This window comes from Amphiura filiformis, chromosome 12 (genome assembly GCF_039555335.1).
Source record: "Amphiura filiformis chromosome 12, Afil_fr2py, whole genome shotgun sequence".
In the NCBI taxonomy this organism is placed as follows: Eukaryota; Metazoa; Echinodermata; class Ophiuroidea; order Amphilepidida; family Amphiuridae; genus Amphiura; species Amphiura filiformis.
The window spans coordinates 39,090,664-39,112,465 of NC_092639.1; the positions used below are offsets into that span (position 1 = coordinate 39,090,664).

Below are 21,802 nucleotides of genomic sequence, written 5' to 3' on the forward strand. Positions count from 1 at the left end.
TAACTCAAGTAACTGTTTGTAAAGTTACGAATACCAAATACTAGACGTAATTTTATGAAGGGTTCCTGTAGTAAATCCCTATTACTTATGAAGGGTACCGTAGTGAAATGGAAGTTACAACTTGTAGTAAGTTACAAACGATTTCGAGACTTGCAAAGCTTGGTAAAGTTTGGTGAAATGGACCCCAGGCCTGGTAAGGTTAGATCATGAGTGCATTTCACTGACAATAACTATGATGTATTTGTACATCTTCAAGGGGGTCATGTTGGCACATCGGTCTAAGACTTCAACTCATGACCCCAGGTTGCTTGAGGTCATGTGTTTGAATCCTGCTGCATCAAGGTGTTGTATACTAAAGGCAAGGCTCTTCACCCGTATCACCTCTCCCCACACAGGTGTTCAAATGGGTATGGGCTTTATGCCATGAAGGTAACAGACTTGCTATAGTGCTGTAGTGATCACATGTAGGTGTTTGGCCCAATCATTATTTGAAGGAGAGATGGGCACACTGGCTTGTGAACACAGATTCATCCCCTTCACATTTTTTGTACGTCTTTCAACTGATCGTAAGCATAAACTCATTTTTACTCCTATGGAAGAGTTATGATAAGTTTGGGTCTTTCAATGGGCCATTCCATTTAAATTCCACACTTCCCCTGTAGAAGATTTTGAAATCATCTTCCACAGGGGGAGTATGAATTTTACATGGAATGAACACATTAGCAGCTCCATTTGAAAAATACCCTCCCTCTGTGAAAGATTTATGTTGAATCTTTCTCAGGGGGTGTATGAGATTCAAATGGAGCTGCCTAATGTGTTCATTCTATTTGAAATTCATACTCCCCCCTGTGGGAAATATTTCCAAAATCATCCACAGGGGTAGTGTGATGTTAAATGGAATAGCCCAATGGGTTCAGGGACATATAGGACATATGCATCACAACTGTTACTGAAATCTCCATGTCATATACCACAGAATTCCATCTACCGTATTCATTCCGATAAGCGCCCAGGGCGCTTAACAAAGTCATTTTGCATGGGTGCTTATTTTTTACCTGGTTTACCTAATTTTTTCGTAAGGGGCATTTATTAGAGACAAATTGACGTAGGTTATAAAAGGGTCCTGAGACGTTCTAGTAGCAGAAAATGTATTGCAAGTTTACACAGGACTTGTAGTCCTCCAGCTATTTCATTGTATCTACGTCTATCCGTCACTTCAACATTGATGGTACCCTTTAGCAAATTGAAAATACCCTGGGTGGGCACTTATTGGGGCATGGGCGCTTATTGGAATGAATAAGGTACATGCATATATGCTTCTAAACGAGTGGTTTTTTTTACGAAAGAGACGAAAGGCAGACACCCTTCACAAAAAAAGAAACAATAATATATGTTTGTACAGCCAAAGATATCAGTAATATACTTGCTCAAACTCCAAATAATGTTTTTGTGAAGGGTGTCTGCCTTTTATCTCTTTCTTCAAAACACATCTCATTTAGAGGCATGCTTGTATATGAAACTCTATGGTATATAAATAAAACAATCGCCCATACCTCTTGAGGTTACGCTAAGTGCACAGATGAACTCTCGGAAATCTATTGTACCATCGCCATTCTGATCGAAGGTACGGAACACATGCTCTGCAAACTTTGAGGCATCCCCATAGGGGAAGAAATTGCCGTAGATTTTCTTAAATTCTTCTACTGTTAGATGACCAGTAGGACAATCTGTAAGAAAAACAAACAAACAAATAACATAGATGATTAAATGATTTCTCTCTCCAATTATTCCAGTTGAAGTACACACACCTCCTATGGAAGACATGACCTTAATCTTACAGGGAGTATAAATTCAAATGGGGTTCTCCTGAATGGTAGCTCCATGCCTTCCATAGGGTGTATGGATTTTATATGGAATAGCCCATTATGCATTTTGCTTTCCGTCATTAGGCAGGAAAAACCTCCTGTGTGTCATCGGCCCCTGAACATGTTTAAAGCAAAACCTCCTATGTAACCTATTGGCAAATTTGTTTAAACATATTCAGGGGCCACATGCACATAGGGGGTTTTTCCTGCCCAATGACGATTTATTAGAATAATATTTTACATCTGCAGCTGTATGTTACAACAGTTCTATACCATTTTTCACCATGAAGTGGCAATGACATCAATGCATTGAGGCAGCTATTTTGTGCGTGCATCTATGTGGCGTCTTTGTAAGTGTTTATGCGAACGCTAGCGATTTGAAGCTGCGCCCCCAATGCAATGTGCATCGACATCATTGCCACATCAGAGTGAAAAATGGTATAGAACTTCAGGAAAGTCAAATTTGTTTTTTGCCAGATCATGAGATGCACAAGTGGTTCCCAATTTTGAAAAAAAAAGCATGTGATGTGATCAAGCAAAATCATTTGAAATATTGATTTTCAGATACAGCCAAACAAAGGAAATCATTTCTTTTGCTGTCTTTTGTTTTAAGAACACTTTTCATATCTTTGGAACTAAATGTTCAATTTCAATGGGGTTTTCTGCAAAATGTAACTTTGCAAATGCCTTATACAATCATGTAGAAAACTGAAAATTGAATATACCTGACTTCAGACATAAACGTTGGAAAAAAAAACCCAGTGCATCTGGCCGGATTCGAACCGGAGACCTTTGTAATATTAGCATGACGCGCTAACCAACTGAGCTAAAGAGGCACGCTGGAGAAGAACGGAAGATGCAAATCTATATATATATATCTTACGCTCTTCTCCAGTGTGCCTCTTTAACTCAGTTGGTTAGTGTGTGGTGCTAGTATTACGAAGGTTGCTGGTTCGAATCCGGCCAGATGCACTGGGTTTTTTCCAACGTTTATGTGCACTCCCTACAATGGGGAAAGCTTGAAATTTGTTCAAATTCACCCCTTGTTATCCATTCAATCATTCATTCAACTTTTCTCAAACACATAAATATCTCTCCCCATATTTGAAAGTGCAATACTCTCTAAATGATTTCATCTAATATCTAAATCTGCAGTGTCAGTAAAATACTCACATCAACAAAAGTGCAAACATTTCTTTGAGCATTATTTAGATACCGATAGCATGCTCTTGGGTATTCACATCATCTCTTACAATAAAAATTCTTGTATTTCATACCCAAAATAACTCGCAATATTTTCAAATAATCAACATTTCTGGCATCTCTACCATTATGCTGATTAAAGCAACTTTCATTTACTAATCATGGTCTACTTAATGAAAATACGCCTGACACTGCCACGGAAACTAGGGCACATTTTAGTATCATGAGAGTAAACATATAATGAAACTTATAAAAGCGGTAATCTCAAGCAAAACATATATCTTACTGTTAGTTTGAACCTATACTAGTAACTACTAGTTCACACTGGAATCCCATATAACAGCATCATATTCTATGGCAAAGTTCATTAACCCCAATGTGTGTGCATAGTCATGAAATGACCTTTGGGGATTGGGTAACAAGTTTCATACTCAAATGGCACCTTACATGAGTAGAAAGCTTCAGCATACAAGCATTCATGCCTCAAGATATTATAACAGTTCAGGCAAAAAAAAAACAGATTTTTTTTTAATCAAAAAAAAAAAAAAAAATCAGCATGTCTCAAACCTTGTGAAGATTTTAAAATCCAAAGCAGGATGCATTTCCCCTCCCCCTGACTTAAACTCAGTCTAAATAAGCTTGAGATGGTTAGACTTTCAAATTTCTCATTCTTCTACAAATAATGAAATATTTTCACAAATTTGAAGTGGTAATTACACAACCAACAAATACTTTTAAAGGGCATTTCGTGATCCACAGCATCATCACCCCCTCCCACTTTTCTCAAAAAAAGTTGAGATTTTTATACCACAAACCTCTGGCTACATAATGTTTATATTCCAAAAATGTCTTTCAGATTAATTCGTTTAGCAACAATATTGTGAAATTTGAATTACGTTCTGGTACACCAGAATGAAATTACAACACACTGTCTATGGAGCAGTGTAATACACATAATCATGCATAACTCGCAAATGCAAAATCGGAATCAACTGAAATTTTGAGAATTTTCGTAGATAGGCTTATCTATTGTTAATAGACGCACGCTTACATAGTAAAAGCAGTACAGCGTGCATAATTAACTAAAAATAGCATCAGTTATGTAGTGCCCATAAACTTCTCTCTATGCTCTACATCACAGGTAGGAACCAATGAAAATTCTCCTTCTTTCTTTAAATTCACTGGTATATTTGCTTTCCATCAAAAATGCATTCCTGAGTACGAAAATGCCAAGTATGTAATCAGTTTGAATGTAAAACTTGTGATGAGCACATTCATATTAGTAATCATGTAAAAGTTAAGGATAGGTATATGCATACATGAATCGCATACAAAAGTAGGCTGATCTAATCTTTGGGTTTCTGCGGGCCATTGTATAGTTAACCCTCCACACACGGGTGTTGACTGGCGATGACAAGTTTTTAAAAAAAAAATTAAAAATTTCAGAATTGTAAATTTTCATGACCATATTTGGAATCAGCATGAAAAATGCATTTAAATGAGTACAAACAAGCCTAGTATTGGTTCAGTGATTCTTAAGATAGCTCTTGATATTTTGAAAAACTTGTACTTTTTATGTTGAAGCCTATGGGTAGCACACAGCGCATTAAGGTAACCCAGATCTATTCTATTAATCTATTCAATCCTTCTCACATTTCAAATAGAGGTGTTCACACCCTTAAGGTACACTGATGGGATCCATGTAATGCTAACAAAACACAAATGCATTTTTTCATTATCTTTTCCCCCCAGCGCAGACAAACTGCAACATCACACTTATGTTGTAATAACATGTATTACCATAGGTCGTGGAAATTGGGTGAGTTAGGGATGCATTATTAATGCTCACGTACATATGTACTTTCTGGATGTTCATTTGGCTATAAACTCTGGTAAAAGTACACATACATGATGTAATTTCATTATACTTTGGACGGGACTAGCTACAGACCCCCCCCCCCACATAAGTTGACCTCCCATGCCTTGAAAAACCGGGAGAAATATTGGCCACAATTTGAGATGTGCATCGTCCTTTAGGGCTGTTTCAGAATCAAATTAACATTGCCATGTGCCATTGCATATTTGTGTGCCATAATGCCATTCGTGCAAATTAATTCTGAGCTCAGGTCAGCAAGAACACCGGGTGCGCCCCCCTCTAAATCCGCCCCTGGGTCCCGTGTACAGGACGAGTCACCTCTGTGCATGTGAAAGTATCAGAGCTATTCAAAAAGAGAAGGGGGACCATCCCCGGTTCTGATACCTGTACTCAACCCTGTAAGTTCAAGAGGACAAGATGGGCGCGATACAACATACAAGTTGTCTACCCATAAATCCAGTAAACTAGAACTAGCCCTGCAGCGATATGACCAATGATTTCTATAATGCGATGTAATCAAGATAAATGAGTCGTTTGTTGCTAATACTGTTTTTGAGATATAGCCAATAATAATATTCAACTTCCTTTGTTTTTTGTTCTGAGCAACACTAAAATGACAATAACTTCTGGGAAATTGTAATGGGAGTTTTCAGCGAAATAAAGCCCTAGAAAGGATGTAAGCTGAATTTGAAAACTGAATTATAGTGCTTTTTAAAAATTTATGACAAGGCACATCTAAGCAATTTCAGGGTATTGTACTCACCATTCCAGAAAACACAGCACTAATTTTTTGGGATTAAAAAAATGTTATCAAGTTCTGCAATGTGAAACATAGCTCAATCCTAATCATTGATTTAGTACTGGAAATAAAAGAAAAAGTTCACTATTTTACCAATTTCTTGGAAAAAAAGGAGCCAAAACATGCATTTTTGTCATGTTTTCTGACAATCGAGTCGCAAAAATCAAAGACTTGGAATAAGTCTAACCATTCAAAATCTTGAGCAGATGCCGCAATTTTGCTCACTTTTTGTGTTACTTTAATTAAATGATTGGTTATAAAAATGAAACATGTCTTTTCTTTAGAATGCATAAACTGAAATTATTCTTAGTACAAGTCTTTTTGCTTGATTGTCACAGCATAAGAAAAAACACCCTAAAAATGCATGTTTCTACAAATTGGCCAAATATTAAAAGTTTACTTTTATTGCCAGTTAGAACTAACTAAAGGATTAGAATTTAGCTATGTTTCATTTATTAAAACAGGATAATTTTTTTTATCCCAAACAAAATTAGTGCTGTATTTTTTCTGGAATAGGGAGTAGAGACTGTTAAGACAATCACACCCAAATAGCTATTTTCCTGAAGCTGAACCGAGGTCTGATATCAGGGATATGCACAGGGAGAGTACTCCAAAAGTCCACATGCAAACTTCAGACTGTACAAACGATCTTTGCTCCACTAATGAATTATTGGACTATTCCATTTAAAATCCACATTACCCCTGTGGAAGATTTTGAAAATATCTTTGACAGAGGGAGTATGTAATTGGTCAAAGTTAATCATTTTGAAACCCATACTCCCCCTGTATTATGGCTTTACCTCTATCTTCCACAACTGGAGTGAGTATTTCAAATGAAGTTACCCAATTGCCTATTCTATTCAAAACTTATACTCCCTCTGTCCACAGGGGTAGTGTGGATTTTAAATGGAATTGGCTAGTTGTAACCCATGCATACCTTTGAGAAAACCTTTATACCATTCTTGCAATTCATGTTCATTAAATTCTGTTGCTTCCCTTAGGTCCTGTAACTGCTCTGGCTTCAGCTTACTGTTCTGTTTACCCATAATGCAATCTTGTTAAGACACTTCCACAACTCCAATCAATCCTCCCTGTAGTTGTACAAAAGAGAGAGAGAGACAGAAAAAAGACAATTGTAATTAAAATAATTCACAGAGCACGCTTTGAACATGTGAGTGCAAAAACTTGTCCAATATTCTCTTTATTTAATGCCTTTTCCAAAAGGGGGCGTAATTAGGTCCTTTTTACAATGATAATTCCTATTTATAACATCGCCAGTACCGTCTGACAGTGCTGCAGTGCTCCACAAAATACGGGATTTCCACAAATACTGTAAACATTGTCTTGATCTTGATGTGGTTTCTGCACTAATTGCCCCAGTAGTGGCTGTTGACGTGCAGTTCCACATCATGACATTGTGGATAACAATGGCCTGCCACCACATTGATATTGTGAAATCGGTGATCGATGTTTTGAAAAATACAGGTACTTGTATGGTACTTTAACAGCATTTATGGAACAGTTTGGTTGAAAAAATGGTGGGAGGAATTTATTAGAGAGATTACGGTATTCCACAATTTCCATTCAAATTTATTTATTATCATTGAATGGAGGTCATGAACTATGCAATTGGCAATGTGGATATTTGTTGTGCAGGCTGGGCTGGGATTGTCTTGTTTACAAGATACATCCACAAACTAAGCCGGCGCTAATTAACTCAACTCTGTGAATAATATAGTGGGCGGATAAGGCAAGGATCTGTCTCTACTTGTTTCTAAATAACTTGTAAAAGTAAATCAAATCCACAGTACTTCAGTCTAACATTTTCCCATATGGTTATAGAAAATCCATTTTTATGAGGAAACACCAATTTCTCAAAAACCTCAAATTGTTAAAATTCAAGGTAACTTCTCTTTATATTTCTTATCAGATAAAAATAGTAAAACCTACTTCATTTCCATGCAAACATTCACTGATGCATTCAGCGACACCTTTCCATCCGAAATTTCATTCGCACATTGCCCACACGGTCAGCTGTAAATGTCAGCTGAAGCGAGCAGTAAAACGAGACACTTTACCTTAGCACATGTGCGTACATCTGTAGTCTATACAGTGGATTGGATGCCAGCATAGGTACACTTAGTGATAGTGAATGTAAAGCTGTTAATTGCTCAGGTGTGGGCCCACAGTAGGGTAAACCCTTATTAGTTAGGCTCAAATGGGAGTATAATGTGCAACACAACAGTTACACTATTACAAAAGAAATGTTATATATAGTAGGCAATATTTGAAAAACAAAGAAGTGTATCTGAGCAATTGAGTATATATTCATGAACAATTCAACTGTAAAATTTCACAAATATCCAATTATAGGCCCTACACACTAGCGCACTCAGGATGCATATTTATTTTTTAAACCATAATGGGGCGCAATTCACTAAACTTAACTTGAACCCTATGGGTTAGCATGGTTAGTGGTATTGTAGCCCATTATGCTTGCAAAAGGAATTAAGCACCTAGGACTTGGGGACCGGGAGGGGTAACTCCTAAAAGCCGAAAATAAGACTGATTTTGTATGTGTTTAAACAAACACTCAGGGTGCGCATTTAGGATATGCCCCTGATTGGCCCCTCTTATCTAGGTAAGTTGCAACACAGCTGTTTCCTGCTTGGATGTCTAGTTGTAACACCATTAGGTATAAAAGCATATCTTGACAACTTTGAATGGCAACTCCTGGTTGAAATGCTGTCTGGCAAGTAGTTAAACCCACAACTGGTCCAATGGGAAACTTGATAAGAAGTGTGAGTGCCTGTCTACTTTCGGAGCGATTGTCGAATAGGGTGCAACTCTACTAGTCTACAAGTCTACAAGACTGCCCTACCCCAACCCTAAACTCTGCAAACAAGCCCTACCCCAACCCTAAACCCTAATCCTAAACTTCGTAAACGAGGACTAGACTAAAGTCCCCGCGCTCAAGTCTAGCAAGTTGCACCCTATTTGGTAATTGTACCCTACTTTCAGTTAGTCTTTTTGTCAATGACCCTCACAATCCATGTCAATGGGTCGAGCGTCGAGTCCGTCGACATTGAACAGATTTAGCTGCTGTACCATTTCTGGTTTCCATGAGCGTGTGGTACCCACCAGCTTGTCTCCCATGGACACTACAGGTACATATAGACTTTAACACAGACTTACTATCTGTATGATACACCAATACAAAACATGTCCTATTTCCTAGTCTCCTATTGCAGAGGGAGTGTATGTCCTCCATGTCTCTATGCTATGCCATGTCACACAGTGAAGCCTTACCAGCTCTCACTGTAAATAATTTACACTCATTGTTATATTGCATCTTGAGTCGCAAGCATCGACAGATTTAGCTGCTATACCGTTTATTTGGTTTTCATGAGCGCGTGGTGCCCACTAGCTTTTCTCCCATGGACACTACAGGTACATAGTGTAAAACACAGACTTACTATCTGTATGATACAAGCAAAATATTTCTTATTTCCTAGCCTCCTATTCGCTGTCGTAGTGCACGTTAGAATAATTTATGACTGTTGCTAGGTCAACTGGATCACGCTTTCTTTGTTACGAACCACTGATCGAAATGATCACAACACAATGCCTATGGGCGGGCATATCAAAATTTCGGAACAGGTGTGTGAGCCCAGGCTTGGAGCAGTAACCAATGGTTACTAACATGCACTATGACAGCGAATTGCAGAGGGAGTCTGTCCCCCATGCCCCTATACTATGCCATATGTCACAGTGTAGCCGTACCAGCTCTGACTGTAAATAATTCACACTCATTCTTATGTGGTACCCACTAGCTCCCATGGACACTACAGGTACTATCTGCACCAATACAAAATATGTCATATTTCCTAGCCTCCTATTGCAGAGGGAGTAGGCCTATTATGTCCCCATGTCCCTATGCTATGCTATGTCACACAGTGAAGCCGTACCAGCTCTCACTGTAAATAATTCACACTCTTTGTTATATTATTGCATCTCAAGTCACAATCTTGTCACCCAAGTCAACATTCACCCACTTTCTACCTAGTACAATGTAAACAAGAGATACCTAAATCAAATCACACTCAATCATGCTATCTGGGTACAGCATAAATGAATACATGCAACGCTGTTGCTACAGTTCAGCTTTAATATCCCTTTACCATTCAAACCTATGCAGACATTCTTCCCAAAATAATATCTGACATAAGAACCGTTGAACCCAAACCAAACTCATATGCATTTCAATACGGATTGTAACATTACAATTATCAACATAAAATTGTAACAAATTTTCTTGCTGGGTCATTAATTTTACACAATTATTTTACCTTTGCAAATGGCTCAGGGTATTCGTAGTTAGTGGGTTTATTTTCAAGCTACACTGAAAAGGGCAAGACAGATACCCAGCCTGCAAAAATACTGCAACGACAAGCGCTTTTCTGCACAACAACCTAGTACTTGAATATCCACTCGTAAACCTAGTACTTGAATCACATTTAAACATTTTGTATCTCAAAATGGATTACCCATCTCATTTACAAATTGGTACATCTAGAAGGTTCTTTCTTGAAAAGTTTACCTACCCAGGTCGGTGACTACATATTTCCCATAATGCATCATTTTACCTTATACTCTTAATCCCAGTTGGGTTGAGTTGAGTATAGACCACTTGGCATGTGACGTCATTGCCCGGCAGTATGCGCGCGCATTATGGCTATTTCCATTGTTATTTGCCCTGCAGTGTGCGTACGCATCGTAGTCTGCTAAGGGCATGTGCATTTTAAATCGCCCGCCACATTTCATATAGTACAGGAAAGCCATTGAACAGTGTAGCGGCTCGTTCGAGCATATCGATAGACGAGTCCCTCGCCTTTGTTGATAAACATTGATGTCAAGTGGTCTATATAAAGGGTTATATGTTTTTATAAGCTCTAATTAGATTATGAGAAAGAACTGGATAAAGATGTGAATGTATAATTGTTACCCTGATTTGAATATGAAAGTGTTTCATTGAAAATGGACTATATCGTCACAATCACCTCGCAAAGTTGTATCTGTTGTTTGGGTACATGTACACATCATACAATGAATATAACTGAAAACTTATGGCTGGTATAGTGATTTTATAACTAGAAACACAAGCTTAGGCAATACCCTGGATGTTTGTAATTGATGGGTTTTTTTCCGGAGTAATTTCCAGGATCTGTGGTAATTTGGACTGAATGGAATAATGTCCACAAAGCGATTAAATACATTGTATAAATTATACAATCCAGGGCTAAATATGTTGGATTCTTCAATAAGCCTTATAGTCATTATCCTCATGTGGGGCTTAAACTCATCTCTATAATTAATTTTGGCCTAGTTAGCAAACCAGTTATTCCATGAATAATTTGCCTAATTGTTCCTGGAAATTTTGCACTAATTTAATATCAACCAAATAACCTAATAATTACATCTACATTGATTACTATGGACAAATCTGAGGCAGTAGCAAGGTCAGAGCTGTGCATCTACAGTAATGTTTAATTTCATGAGTAAATTTTGAGACATACGAGACATATGTGACATGATCAAGGGGAATGAGTCACATGTCGGCAATTTTCAAGTTTTTTACATAATTTTTTGGCAGTTTACGAATGCTACATTTTGATGCAAACCCCATCAATATCGTACATCTGGTTACAGAGTTATGAGCAATTTATCAATGGCTGAAAACAATATAAAACAAAAGAATTTGAACACTAATTTTGCCAATATCTCAAAAACAACATTAGTGACATCCGACTCATTCAACTTGATCATGTCACATAATAGTAAATTTGGACTTTTGGACGGGACAGATAGCAAAGTGGAGACAAAATAATTTTAAAAAACAAGCAGAGGTAAGAAATAATTCAAATTGGATCACATTTTTATAACCATAATACATCTAGAAATGCCCAACTGGATAAATTTACAGCCATTATAAAACTTTTACAAACACCAAATTGGAAACACCAAATCGGATAAATTACAACCATAATATTTTAGAAACACCCTATTGTATGGATTGGAACAAAAATATAACCTTTAGAAACACTGAACAACCATAATATAACTTCTAGAAACATTCAATTCGATGAATTATAACTATAAATATAACTTCTAGAAACATCCAAAGTTTCATACTGTAGGTTCACAAAATGTGAAAAATTACTTATATTTTACAACCCATTTCTTTTTCAGAATGTATCAGTGAATTACAAAATGGGATATGAAGCTGTCAAATTAATCTTTAAAAGGCAGCTATTTAAAATATACATTCACATGGTAGCTATTAGCTCTTGAATCCTTCATCAGCTGCTCACAAAATGTCAAATAAACTCCTTGTATGTTTTCAATGTACAGCTTTCATTTCTATTTTTTACTCTTTCACACGATACCTGTCTCTGTCTTTCAAATCATCTCTGATACTCTTTCTCCCTCTCTCCAGTTTATTCCAGTTCTATCATATCAATAGGCTATTCCAGTTTAAAAACATAAATATCCCCATATGGTAGACATGATCTTAATCGCCCACACAGGGGGTGTAGATTTCAAATGGAATCACCCATTCAGGTAACCCTATGTGAAATCCACACTCCCTGTGTAGAAGATTAAGGTCATGTCTTCAATAAGGGATGTATGGATTTTAGCTGGAATAGTCCAATGCATATTTTATTGGTACTAGTACGAGCTCAAGTTGTAAGTTTTTAAACACAGCCGCCTTTATGGCAGTTACTCTTAAAGTCAATGAATGTGTACATAAAACTAAAATATTTATCAGCATAAATGGGGACAAGCGACTCAGCGAAAACCTCGGGATGAGATAAGATGGGATTTGATGATAGGATACGTCTACAGCATTTGCCTCATAGATGACAAAAAAAGGGGGAAATATACAATGAAAGATTGAATTTATTTCCCAGAAGCGTATTTAACATTTACAGGGAATTAGGATTTACTTGAGTGAATCAATCTCGGATATTTCTTTGCATACATGTAGTTATCAGTAAGACACTTCATATGGAATTCAGTTTCCATATTTGACTGAAAACTAATTCATCACAAAGCATGGTATGCAAAATAAACTATGCATAATAGTTCTCAAAGGCAATTTAATCTATACAAAATTACATCTGCCTAATGCTATCAACTGTGTGTTACAGGCGTGCAAGTGTTTATTTGTGTGCAGGGGGTTGTAGGGGTGTGTTTGCCAGCAAACACAGATGTTAATATGAAACTTTATATTCCAACCGTGGATTGTGGGATAGGCTTTTACGACGGGAATTCATAACAATTTAAGTGGGTTTTTAGCGGGTTCGCCGTCGGACAAGTTTAGATCTGTCAACCTTTCGTCAGGAGTAGCTCTTGACTTATTTCAGGACAAAGTACCTAAGAATGAGACATGTAGACCGCCCTTGCCTACTGATGGCTCTGAAAAGAGCCGTTCACTGAAGACTGCCCCTTGTCAACAGAGAACAAGCAGATCTCGCCTATCTGCTAATTTTAAAGGTTTTGGTGGCTCTGAAAAGAGCCGTTCATGCAACATGGGACTGTTCCCGTTTAGCTGACATGTGCAATTGACTGTAAACAGCCTAAAAATGCATTTGAAAATGCAGCCTCTTTTGTTGATATAAAATTCAGTCCCCTATTGATAGCTTAAATGCCAAAAAAAGTGTATAATTTGTGTAAAACGTCCCCAGTTAGGCACAGAAAATTAGAAAAAAAAACATGTCCGTGTTTGCATAGTCCAGTACAGAGTCCTCGTTTGCTGGAAAATAAACAAAGGGGCATGTGCGTGTGACACACTATGTGTATATACCAAGCCAAGGGGTGCACATGTGGGGGTGTGTCTTGGTGCATTGGTGTTTGCCAGCAAATGAGGACACACACTCGCACTACATTTAAACCAGGGATCACTCTGGAATGGGGGACTACCTCGGTTTATGGAGGTCTGCAAACGACCGCAGATGTATGTCTAATGTATTTGTGATATACATCCTCTATTGTATGTGAGATATAACGTATGCAGTTGCTAGGCTAAATTCCATACACACACCAAAATACACCCGAATACACAAACAAAATGGCGGAAAACTTCCTTGGTATGTTCACTGAGTACGGAATACGGATTCAGACGACGGCCAAGTTGGCATAGTCCTAAACGGTATCCACGTTTGGAGGCAATTACACATTGGGGTGTAGGGGTGTGTTTGTGAAAATATTACTTGCCGATGTTTTGTGTTCATGCATGTTAATGTCTGCATCATTGGTAAGCAGACACACACAAATCTTTGCAAGTCTGTAAAACTGTTAAAGGTAAGTTTATTTTAACCCATAGACCCTAAAGACAGCAAAAGAGTAGTATTCCTGATCACATTAAAATCGGTTACATCAACTTCCCCAGTAGTACAGCTGCTAAGCTGAATCATTGTGCACTTTGTGATAAAAGCATGAAAGTGCCCACACATGATGCACATGGTCCATATTTAAAGATGTGGAAGCATTTTGGAATTGACCCTAGTGACCTCTAGAGGTCATGAAAGGTCACACAGGGGTTAACATTTAAAAATGCTTCAATCTTATAGACAGATACACCATACTATTTGTCTGATCACAACAGTACTTCATGTATGGAAACTTTCATGCTTTTATCACTAAGTGCACAATTGTAACACATTTGGGAGCTTAGCAGCTAAACTACAGCCTCCCTTTCATCAAACATAGCACCCTGGCAACAAAACACCTATTTCTGTGCCTTACTTAATCAAATTGGGTCACCCATTTGATATTAACAATACAATATGGGCTCTATCCTAAGGGCTCTACCTAATGCTTCCAAGCCATTTCAATATTTAATTTTTGAGATTGAAGAGCTATTTCTATCCATCAAATTTCATTTCCCAACTTTCTGCTTGGGTGCTTGACGAAAATGAATATGATCTGCACGTTAAGTGTTGCATGTGTACACTGGAGGATTTACTGACATTTACGTGGTATTGTCACATTTGAATCGGTGAAAAACAATTTAAAATGCGATATAAATTGAGGAGCATTTTCATACTTTTTTCAAGATCAATTAGAATCCTTCTGCAAAATCTGGCGCTAGGACATTTCTGCGCGGGAATTTTGAATATCGTGTGTTGAGAGATTGCTGTTTTTATTCGTTTTTATGATTAATATCAGCTTGTTTTAAATAAAATCATGTCATTCGTGCTTGATAATTATTTTTCTAACATATACATGTAAGACATAATATTGTGATTGCCGGACACTTCCTTTAAAAGCAATTAAATTCTAAAGAAGTTGCTCTTTCTGTAACATCTCAAAATCAATTTCAATAAATCCTACATGTTCATGTTCTTGAACATTTCCCATAATGCATCATAATGTACCTAGCAACCAAAATTACGGTAGTGACAGTAATGCAACAATTATTGATGGGTGCGTGGGAGCTCATTTAATGAAGAGACGCCAAATGCCTATTCAGTTTAACAATAGATTCCATTTTTAGAAATATAACATTATGGATTATGCATAAATTTGCACTTAACAAATTGTACTGTAAGTGTAAACAGTTTATTTTGAAATTGGTTTTGCATTTATCAAATTGTAGAGTAAATTGCTCATGTTCAATGATGAAATGCAAACATTCTGATATATTGCCATTTGCAGAACTTTGCAATATTTAGAAAATTGCTTATTCTTTGTCATTCCTGAATCTTGCTTGAAGGAACACTCCGGCAATCACAATACCGTAAAACCTCATCTGGAAGCATATATAGTGTTTTTGAGGAAAGCTAAGTTCATACGAAACTAGCGTAAATGTGCCAATACAGAAGATTGGTCTTACAATAATACTTGTTCATATATGCTTGGATCTGTCATTTATTTGCTCAAACTCCATAATGGCACCTGGAATAATAGCTTTCATCAGAAGCACTCTATATGCTTGTAGACGAGGTTTTACGGTATTATGCCTTATATGTTAGAAAATTAATTATCAAGCACGAATCACAAACAAACTCATATTGACCATAAAAACGAATTAATACAGCCGTCTCTCAACATGCGATATCCAAAATTCTCGGGTGCCAAAATTATCCAGTGCAATGACATCCCAGTAATAAAATGAAGGCTGACAACAATTGAGCACAAACAACCATGATGTCATTGCACTAGACAATTTCGGCGCTGGAATTTTGAATATCACATATTGAGAGCCGGCTGTTTTTATTTGTTTTTATGGTCAATATGAGTTTGCTTTAGATAAAACCATGTAATTTGTGCTTGATAATTATTTTTCTAACATATAGGGGATAATGTTGTGATTACCAGAGACATCATTTAAACTTACTTAATGCTGTTTATTTGTTAGAATCTGTACCAGATGAGTGAAAAAATTGTGTAAATTGAGCTCTATGACGCTCAACTACATAATAATATTACATTAATAATATAATATCATCACACGCCTTATATAATATTGCATGTGTAAAACTGTAGTAATATTCTATGCATTGCATAATGGCATTGTTTAGTTTAAACACGTACCTGGGGTATGTGAAGAAACTGACCCTTTTGTGTCTATAGCAGCTTTACTGTGTGTGTCATCTGATGTGAACGAGCCGTAATAAGTATCTATAATTTATAGTACTTACATAATTGAACAACTTTCTTTCCTGAGTTGATTTTCAAATTCACCTGCTGTGTGTGGGCTTTACACTAGCAAAAGGAATGGGCTATTCTGGTTGAAATTCATACACCCCCTATGGAAGACATGATCTTAATCTCCCACACAGAGAGTGTGAATGGGGTTACCTAAATGGGTGATTCATACACCCCCCCTATGGAAGACATGACCTTAATCTCCCACACAGGAGCTTGAATTTCAAATGGGGGTTACCTAAATGGGTGATTCCATTTGAAATCTACACCCCCTGCGTGGGAGATTAAGGTCATGTCTTCCATAGGGGGAGTATGGATGTCAACTTGAATAGCCCAATGGGATAATGTTGTGAAAAACTGTTCCTAAATATGAGCCAAAAAAGTGCATGTTTAGCCTCATTCAACCGAAAAATTTGTAAATCAACTGCCTTTTTTCCCCACTTGGAAATACTTTTCCTATTTTCAAAGTGAAAAACTATTTTTACATGAATCTTTGTTCACCAATGATACCCACTGCCCCCCCAAGATGTAACACACTGACTCAATTTGATTTCGATAGAGACATTAAAATTTTACATTTTTGAGACTCACAGTCACATTCATAACAGCTAAGTGCTTGCATTTAAAAATCCATATTCTATTTCCATGAGGAATAACTCCTATTAAAAATAGAATGTGGAACTTGAACTTGTCTCATTATCGTTGAAATACTTCTATTAACATCTATATCTCATATAAGCACATCAATAAATGCTAATGTTAGCTGCGCCATTTCCCAGCAAACACAGCAATGTTTTTTTAAAACGTTATATACAAGTCTTGGTTTTGGTCAAAACATTTTATTTCAATGACAGGTTATATGTAGGTCATAAAAAGTTTTTTTCATTTTTAAAGTTCATTTTTGTGGCACAAAGATTGCTTTCTCCTCATTTTTGTAACAGAAAGATTGCTTTCTCCATATTTTCCTTCAAAATATCACTTTTAACCAAAGTTTGCCACAAAATTGATTCTTCAATGTTCTTTGCTTCCTTTTCTGATGGAACTTAGCCCCCATTGGCACTACTCAGCCTTTATTACAGCACCCCTGATTGATCAATTACATTGATATAATCATCTGAGTAACCAATCATAATAGAGCTTTTAGATCTCTCAGCAATTTTAATACTTCCTTTCTTACAGAGCTGCTGATTGGTTTATTACATGATATAATCATCTGACTAACCAAGCAAAATAAAGCTTTTAGATCGCTCAGCAATTTCAAGCTTAATCCCATTCAGCCTTACTGAATTTTCTTACCATATCTCTGATTGGCTCAATACATTGTACACACTACTTTGTAACCAATGAAAATAGTTCTTAGAGGCAGATAATTCATCTTGTAGTGCCCATGTGGTGTTACATAGGAACTCATGTAGCAGCGATTCTCATAGCAACTAGACTCCCATACATCACAGCCTTCCCCTTGACAAGAAAGATCAACAAGTACGCCAACAGACGTCATCGACAAGGAGTTCATTGGCATGCACAAGCTCTATGTCATCCACGACAACGGACAGAGGCCTGTGGGTGACACCGGTCAAATTACACTACATGACATGAGTATTGAGTTGTGGTATGTGCATGTGTACAGTATTAATGTGATTTGGAGTGTTTGAATGCTTCCAATTTACATCCTCAATGTGGATATCAATTACAAGCTGTAAACATTTGCATGTATTTGAAATCTGGATGAAAAGGCATACAATTATGTGTAAGTATTAATGCTCTGCATGCTGGCCATAGGCTTTGGCATAAGAAGTCCAAATTTTGAGCAATTTTCTCTAAATATCAAGAGCTATCTCAAGAACCACTGAACCAATACTAGGCTTGTTTGTACTTGTTTTAATGCATTTTCTATGCTGATTCCAAATATGGTCATGAAAATTGTTGAAAATTTTGTGAAACTTGACGTCTGCAGCTGACACCTGCGTCGAGATAGACTGCTCTGCATTCCCTTTTTGAGATAGGATTAGAGGATGATAAATTAAATGGTCTACTACAGTAGACTAGCATCGAGAGAGTTAAGATACCAGTGCGGGTTCAGTGCTTGTTTATGTATGCTTTGAGTTTATGCAGATTGCAGTTATGTACCGTATTGAGTTATGGTATGTACACGTGTACAGTATTAAGGTTACACGAAGAAACGTATAAAAAACGTATAAAAGACGTATAAAGTTGTTCTCTAAAACAGAGTTTTCTCAGTAATCAAATATCGCAGCGAGTGAAATGTTGGTGCATTGGATGTAGCTTAACATTTTTGTGTGTGTTATATACAAATTTTTAGAATAAGTTTGAAAATCCTTTGTTTAAAGCATTTTTACGCACCATGTTCACAAGATCAAAAACACGCTCCATGACGCTTTTTTTCAAATGTGCGCCCGTATAAATCCACGCCGAGTGATTGTTTTCTTCTTTTTCGTATTGTACTACAAATCGATCAAAGAAATAATGTTGCCATGGGGAAGAACCAAATACAGTACCGATTAAATTTGAAAAGCCCGTTTTTTGGGGGAAATTTTGGAGAATTTGCTTGAGAAAAAGCTGGTTTGTGAAATTATCGATATCTTGATAACGGGACGTTAATTTAGACATCTGAATACCTACATTATTTCTCAACATTCTGCCAATTGCTATTCCATTTGATTTTCACTCCAAATTGAAGCTAGTTTTGCAAAAAACGAGGTTTTTCTCCATCGGGTTCGTCCAAAATTTCAGCGCCGACATGCGTGTTTATTCTAAGAGCCATTATGCGGACGCAATTGAATAATCACGTCATTGCGTCAAATCATAATTATATATCCCCTTCGAGGACAATCAATTGCGTAAGGTGGTGTGTGGCCGAGCGGATAGAGCGTTGGACTTTGAATCTATTATGATTTATTTTTGTGGGTTCGAGTCCCGTGTGGCTGAAATTTCGGTTTTACTTCTGTTCTTCCCTCTTTTCTTTCTCCTTTTCTTTTTTCATTTCTTTTTTTTCTTTCTTTCTTTCTTTCTTTTTTATTCACTATTTCTTTATTCTTTCTTGCTCCTTTCTTGTATAGTTTTTGTATATTTGATTGATTCGCTGACTACAGTGATTGATTGTTTTTCACTTAATATAATTCAGAAATTTGTAGGCCTGCTAAGTCTGTCTTGTTGAATATTCCCAAATTCAATTTACAAATAATTGCTTTGTGATGTTGTTGTTGATGTTATCTATTTATTTCATCAAAGATATCAAGGCTCTATAAATTTAATATCAACACATTTTCTAGACGGTGACGTATCTTCATGGGGCGGGCATAGGGGCCAGAGGAAGTGCCCCCAATCGATTTTAAAATTTATAAAATCCTCATGAAAGTTGCCGAAACGGCTTGCCCTCGCATCACGAGCTCCGGACACGAGCTGAGCCAAGTTTCATGTCTTGACCGTGGCGCGGGGATCGATATTCTATTATAATTATTAAAGTAGGCTTACCTCCCGTTACGCTTTGTTCATTTTCTGCATGGCTGTTTCTGTTATGAACTTACGCCTCTGAAATCAAGCGCATGAAAAACCTTTCGACTAACCTTAATGTGATTTGGATTGTTTGGAAACTTCCAATTTACATGGACAGTATGTGGTTCAATTACATCATATAGTCAACATTTGAGTTTGAAATCATATAAGTATGAACATGCCTAGTCTTGGTTCACTGCTTATTTATGTATGTATACAAATTGGCTTCAAGTTTCTGGAAAGGATAGGAGATCTTTGAATTAATCAAAGGTTGAAGGATGACAGATTGCATGCACCATTCCGGGGCACCATTAGTGGCTTGCCAAGCTGGGTTACTAGGCTTATTTACATACCTGAAGTTTCAGGTATACACACTTGGTATGTATGCCACAGTGTGTGCTATAATTATACAGGAAATGAGGCCAGCTATATGTCAGCATAAAGGTTTTAGAATTGCATGAACACTGCTTTAAAGATTATCATCATCAGGAATATTACCGTATTCGTCCGAGTATAGTCCCACGCTCGAGTATAATCCCACCCCCCATTTTTCGAAAAATTTCAGAAATTGTAAAAAAAACAATTGAATTTGAATGCATTTTGAAATCATTAATAGAGTATGACATGAAAACAAAGTATCAATTTTCATATTAAAATACAAAATATCTTGAAATTTTTTTTTTTTTTAGGTCAACCATTAATGATCCTAGCATCTAGGTCTAGGTCCAGGGACACTCCAAACCGAAAAAAAAAAAAAACTTTTTTTTTTTTTAAATTCGAGTATAATCCCACCCCCCAATTGTGAAAAATTTTCACATAAAAAACGGGTGGGACTATACTCGGACCAATACGGTAATTGTTTTTAAAAATTGCATTGTTTTAGGATCTAAATGATTTTATGCCTGAGGAAAGGGGGTCTCCCTGTTTGATGGTATGGGTAATTGCCACAAGTTTTGAGGTGCAATTTCAGGTATTTTGGCCAGTGGCGTAACTAGGGTTGGTAGCGCCTGGGGCAAGAAACAAAATTGGCGCCCCTACCCCCACCCGAGAATATCTTAGACGCGGGCAGTGGCGTAGCTAGGGGTTATGAAATTTCGGACAAATAAGGCCTACCACTAATTAATTTTGGTTAATAAAAGTTGAATATTGGTCTTAAAATGTTCTTTCAATTGATTCTGCATTGAAATGCACGCGAAGCGATCAAATTTTTTGACTTTCATCACTTGGAGAGGCGCAGAATCGATGCTGAAATGGTCAATTTGGCACCCCCTAAGGGTGGCGCCCAAGGCACGTTACAAATTGCCGTAACTAATGCACAAGTGCTTGAAGTATTAATATTTACCATTTAAAGAAAATTTTCATTATTGGGCAGGTTTGTAACATGGTCGTGTCGTAACTGCCGATGAAAATTACCTGTGTTATGACGTTGTATCATGTTTACTCAATGGACTTCATAATTGCTGTGGCATCAGTGTGTATAACCAGAAGTGATTACAACACAATGAGGAGATGCTGACCGTGTGAACGCTCTCATCATTCATTAATTGTGTCATAATTGGGAAATTACGACACCATGACAAAAAATACAGTGTGGACTGATGCACAGTATCCTAAACAAATTCACCTTCAGTTGGCAAAGCCTTATTAGCTTCTGACGCAATACACATGTGTCCTTATATGACATCATTTCTACACCAGAACCATCCCCAGTAGGTACACTCTCATGAAATTGCTCTCTTTGTATTAACTTGGTCACAAAATATGACCAATTTCAAGTCAAGTGGCATACTTGTATTTAGTGATGGTCATGCTAAGTGCATCAAGTGTACC

The 21,802-nt window shown here is 37.0% G+C and overlaps 1 protein-coding gene across 4 annotated transcripts in view; it reads right to left on the bottom strand.

Annotated features, from left to right (window-relative positions):
- Positions 1 to 21,802, bottom strand: part of LOC140166173 (hippocalcin-like protein 1) — a 290,306-nt gene that overhangs the window by 3,348 nt on the left and 265,156 nt on the right. For 3 of the 4 annotated variants that reach the window (XM_072189574.1, XM_072189575.1, XM_072189573.1), the window contains exons 5-6: positions 6,681 to 6,834; positions 1,554 to 1,727 (exon numbers count right to left, since the gene is read on the bottom strand). In XM_072189574.1, the coding sequence (XP_072045675.1) occupies positions 1,554 to 1,727; positions 6,681 to 6,789 (283 nt within the window). In that variant the 5' untranslated portion in view covers positions 6,790 to 6,834. Of the gene's footprint in view, positions 1 to 1,553; positions 1,728 to 6,680; positions 6,835 to 7,693; positions 7,713 to 21,802 lie in introns of those variants that run through there. The other variant, XM_072189576.1, reaches the window with a different exon arrangement.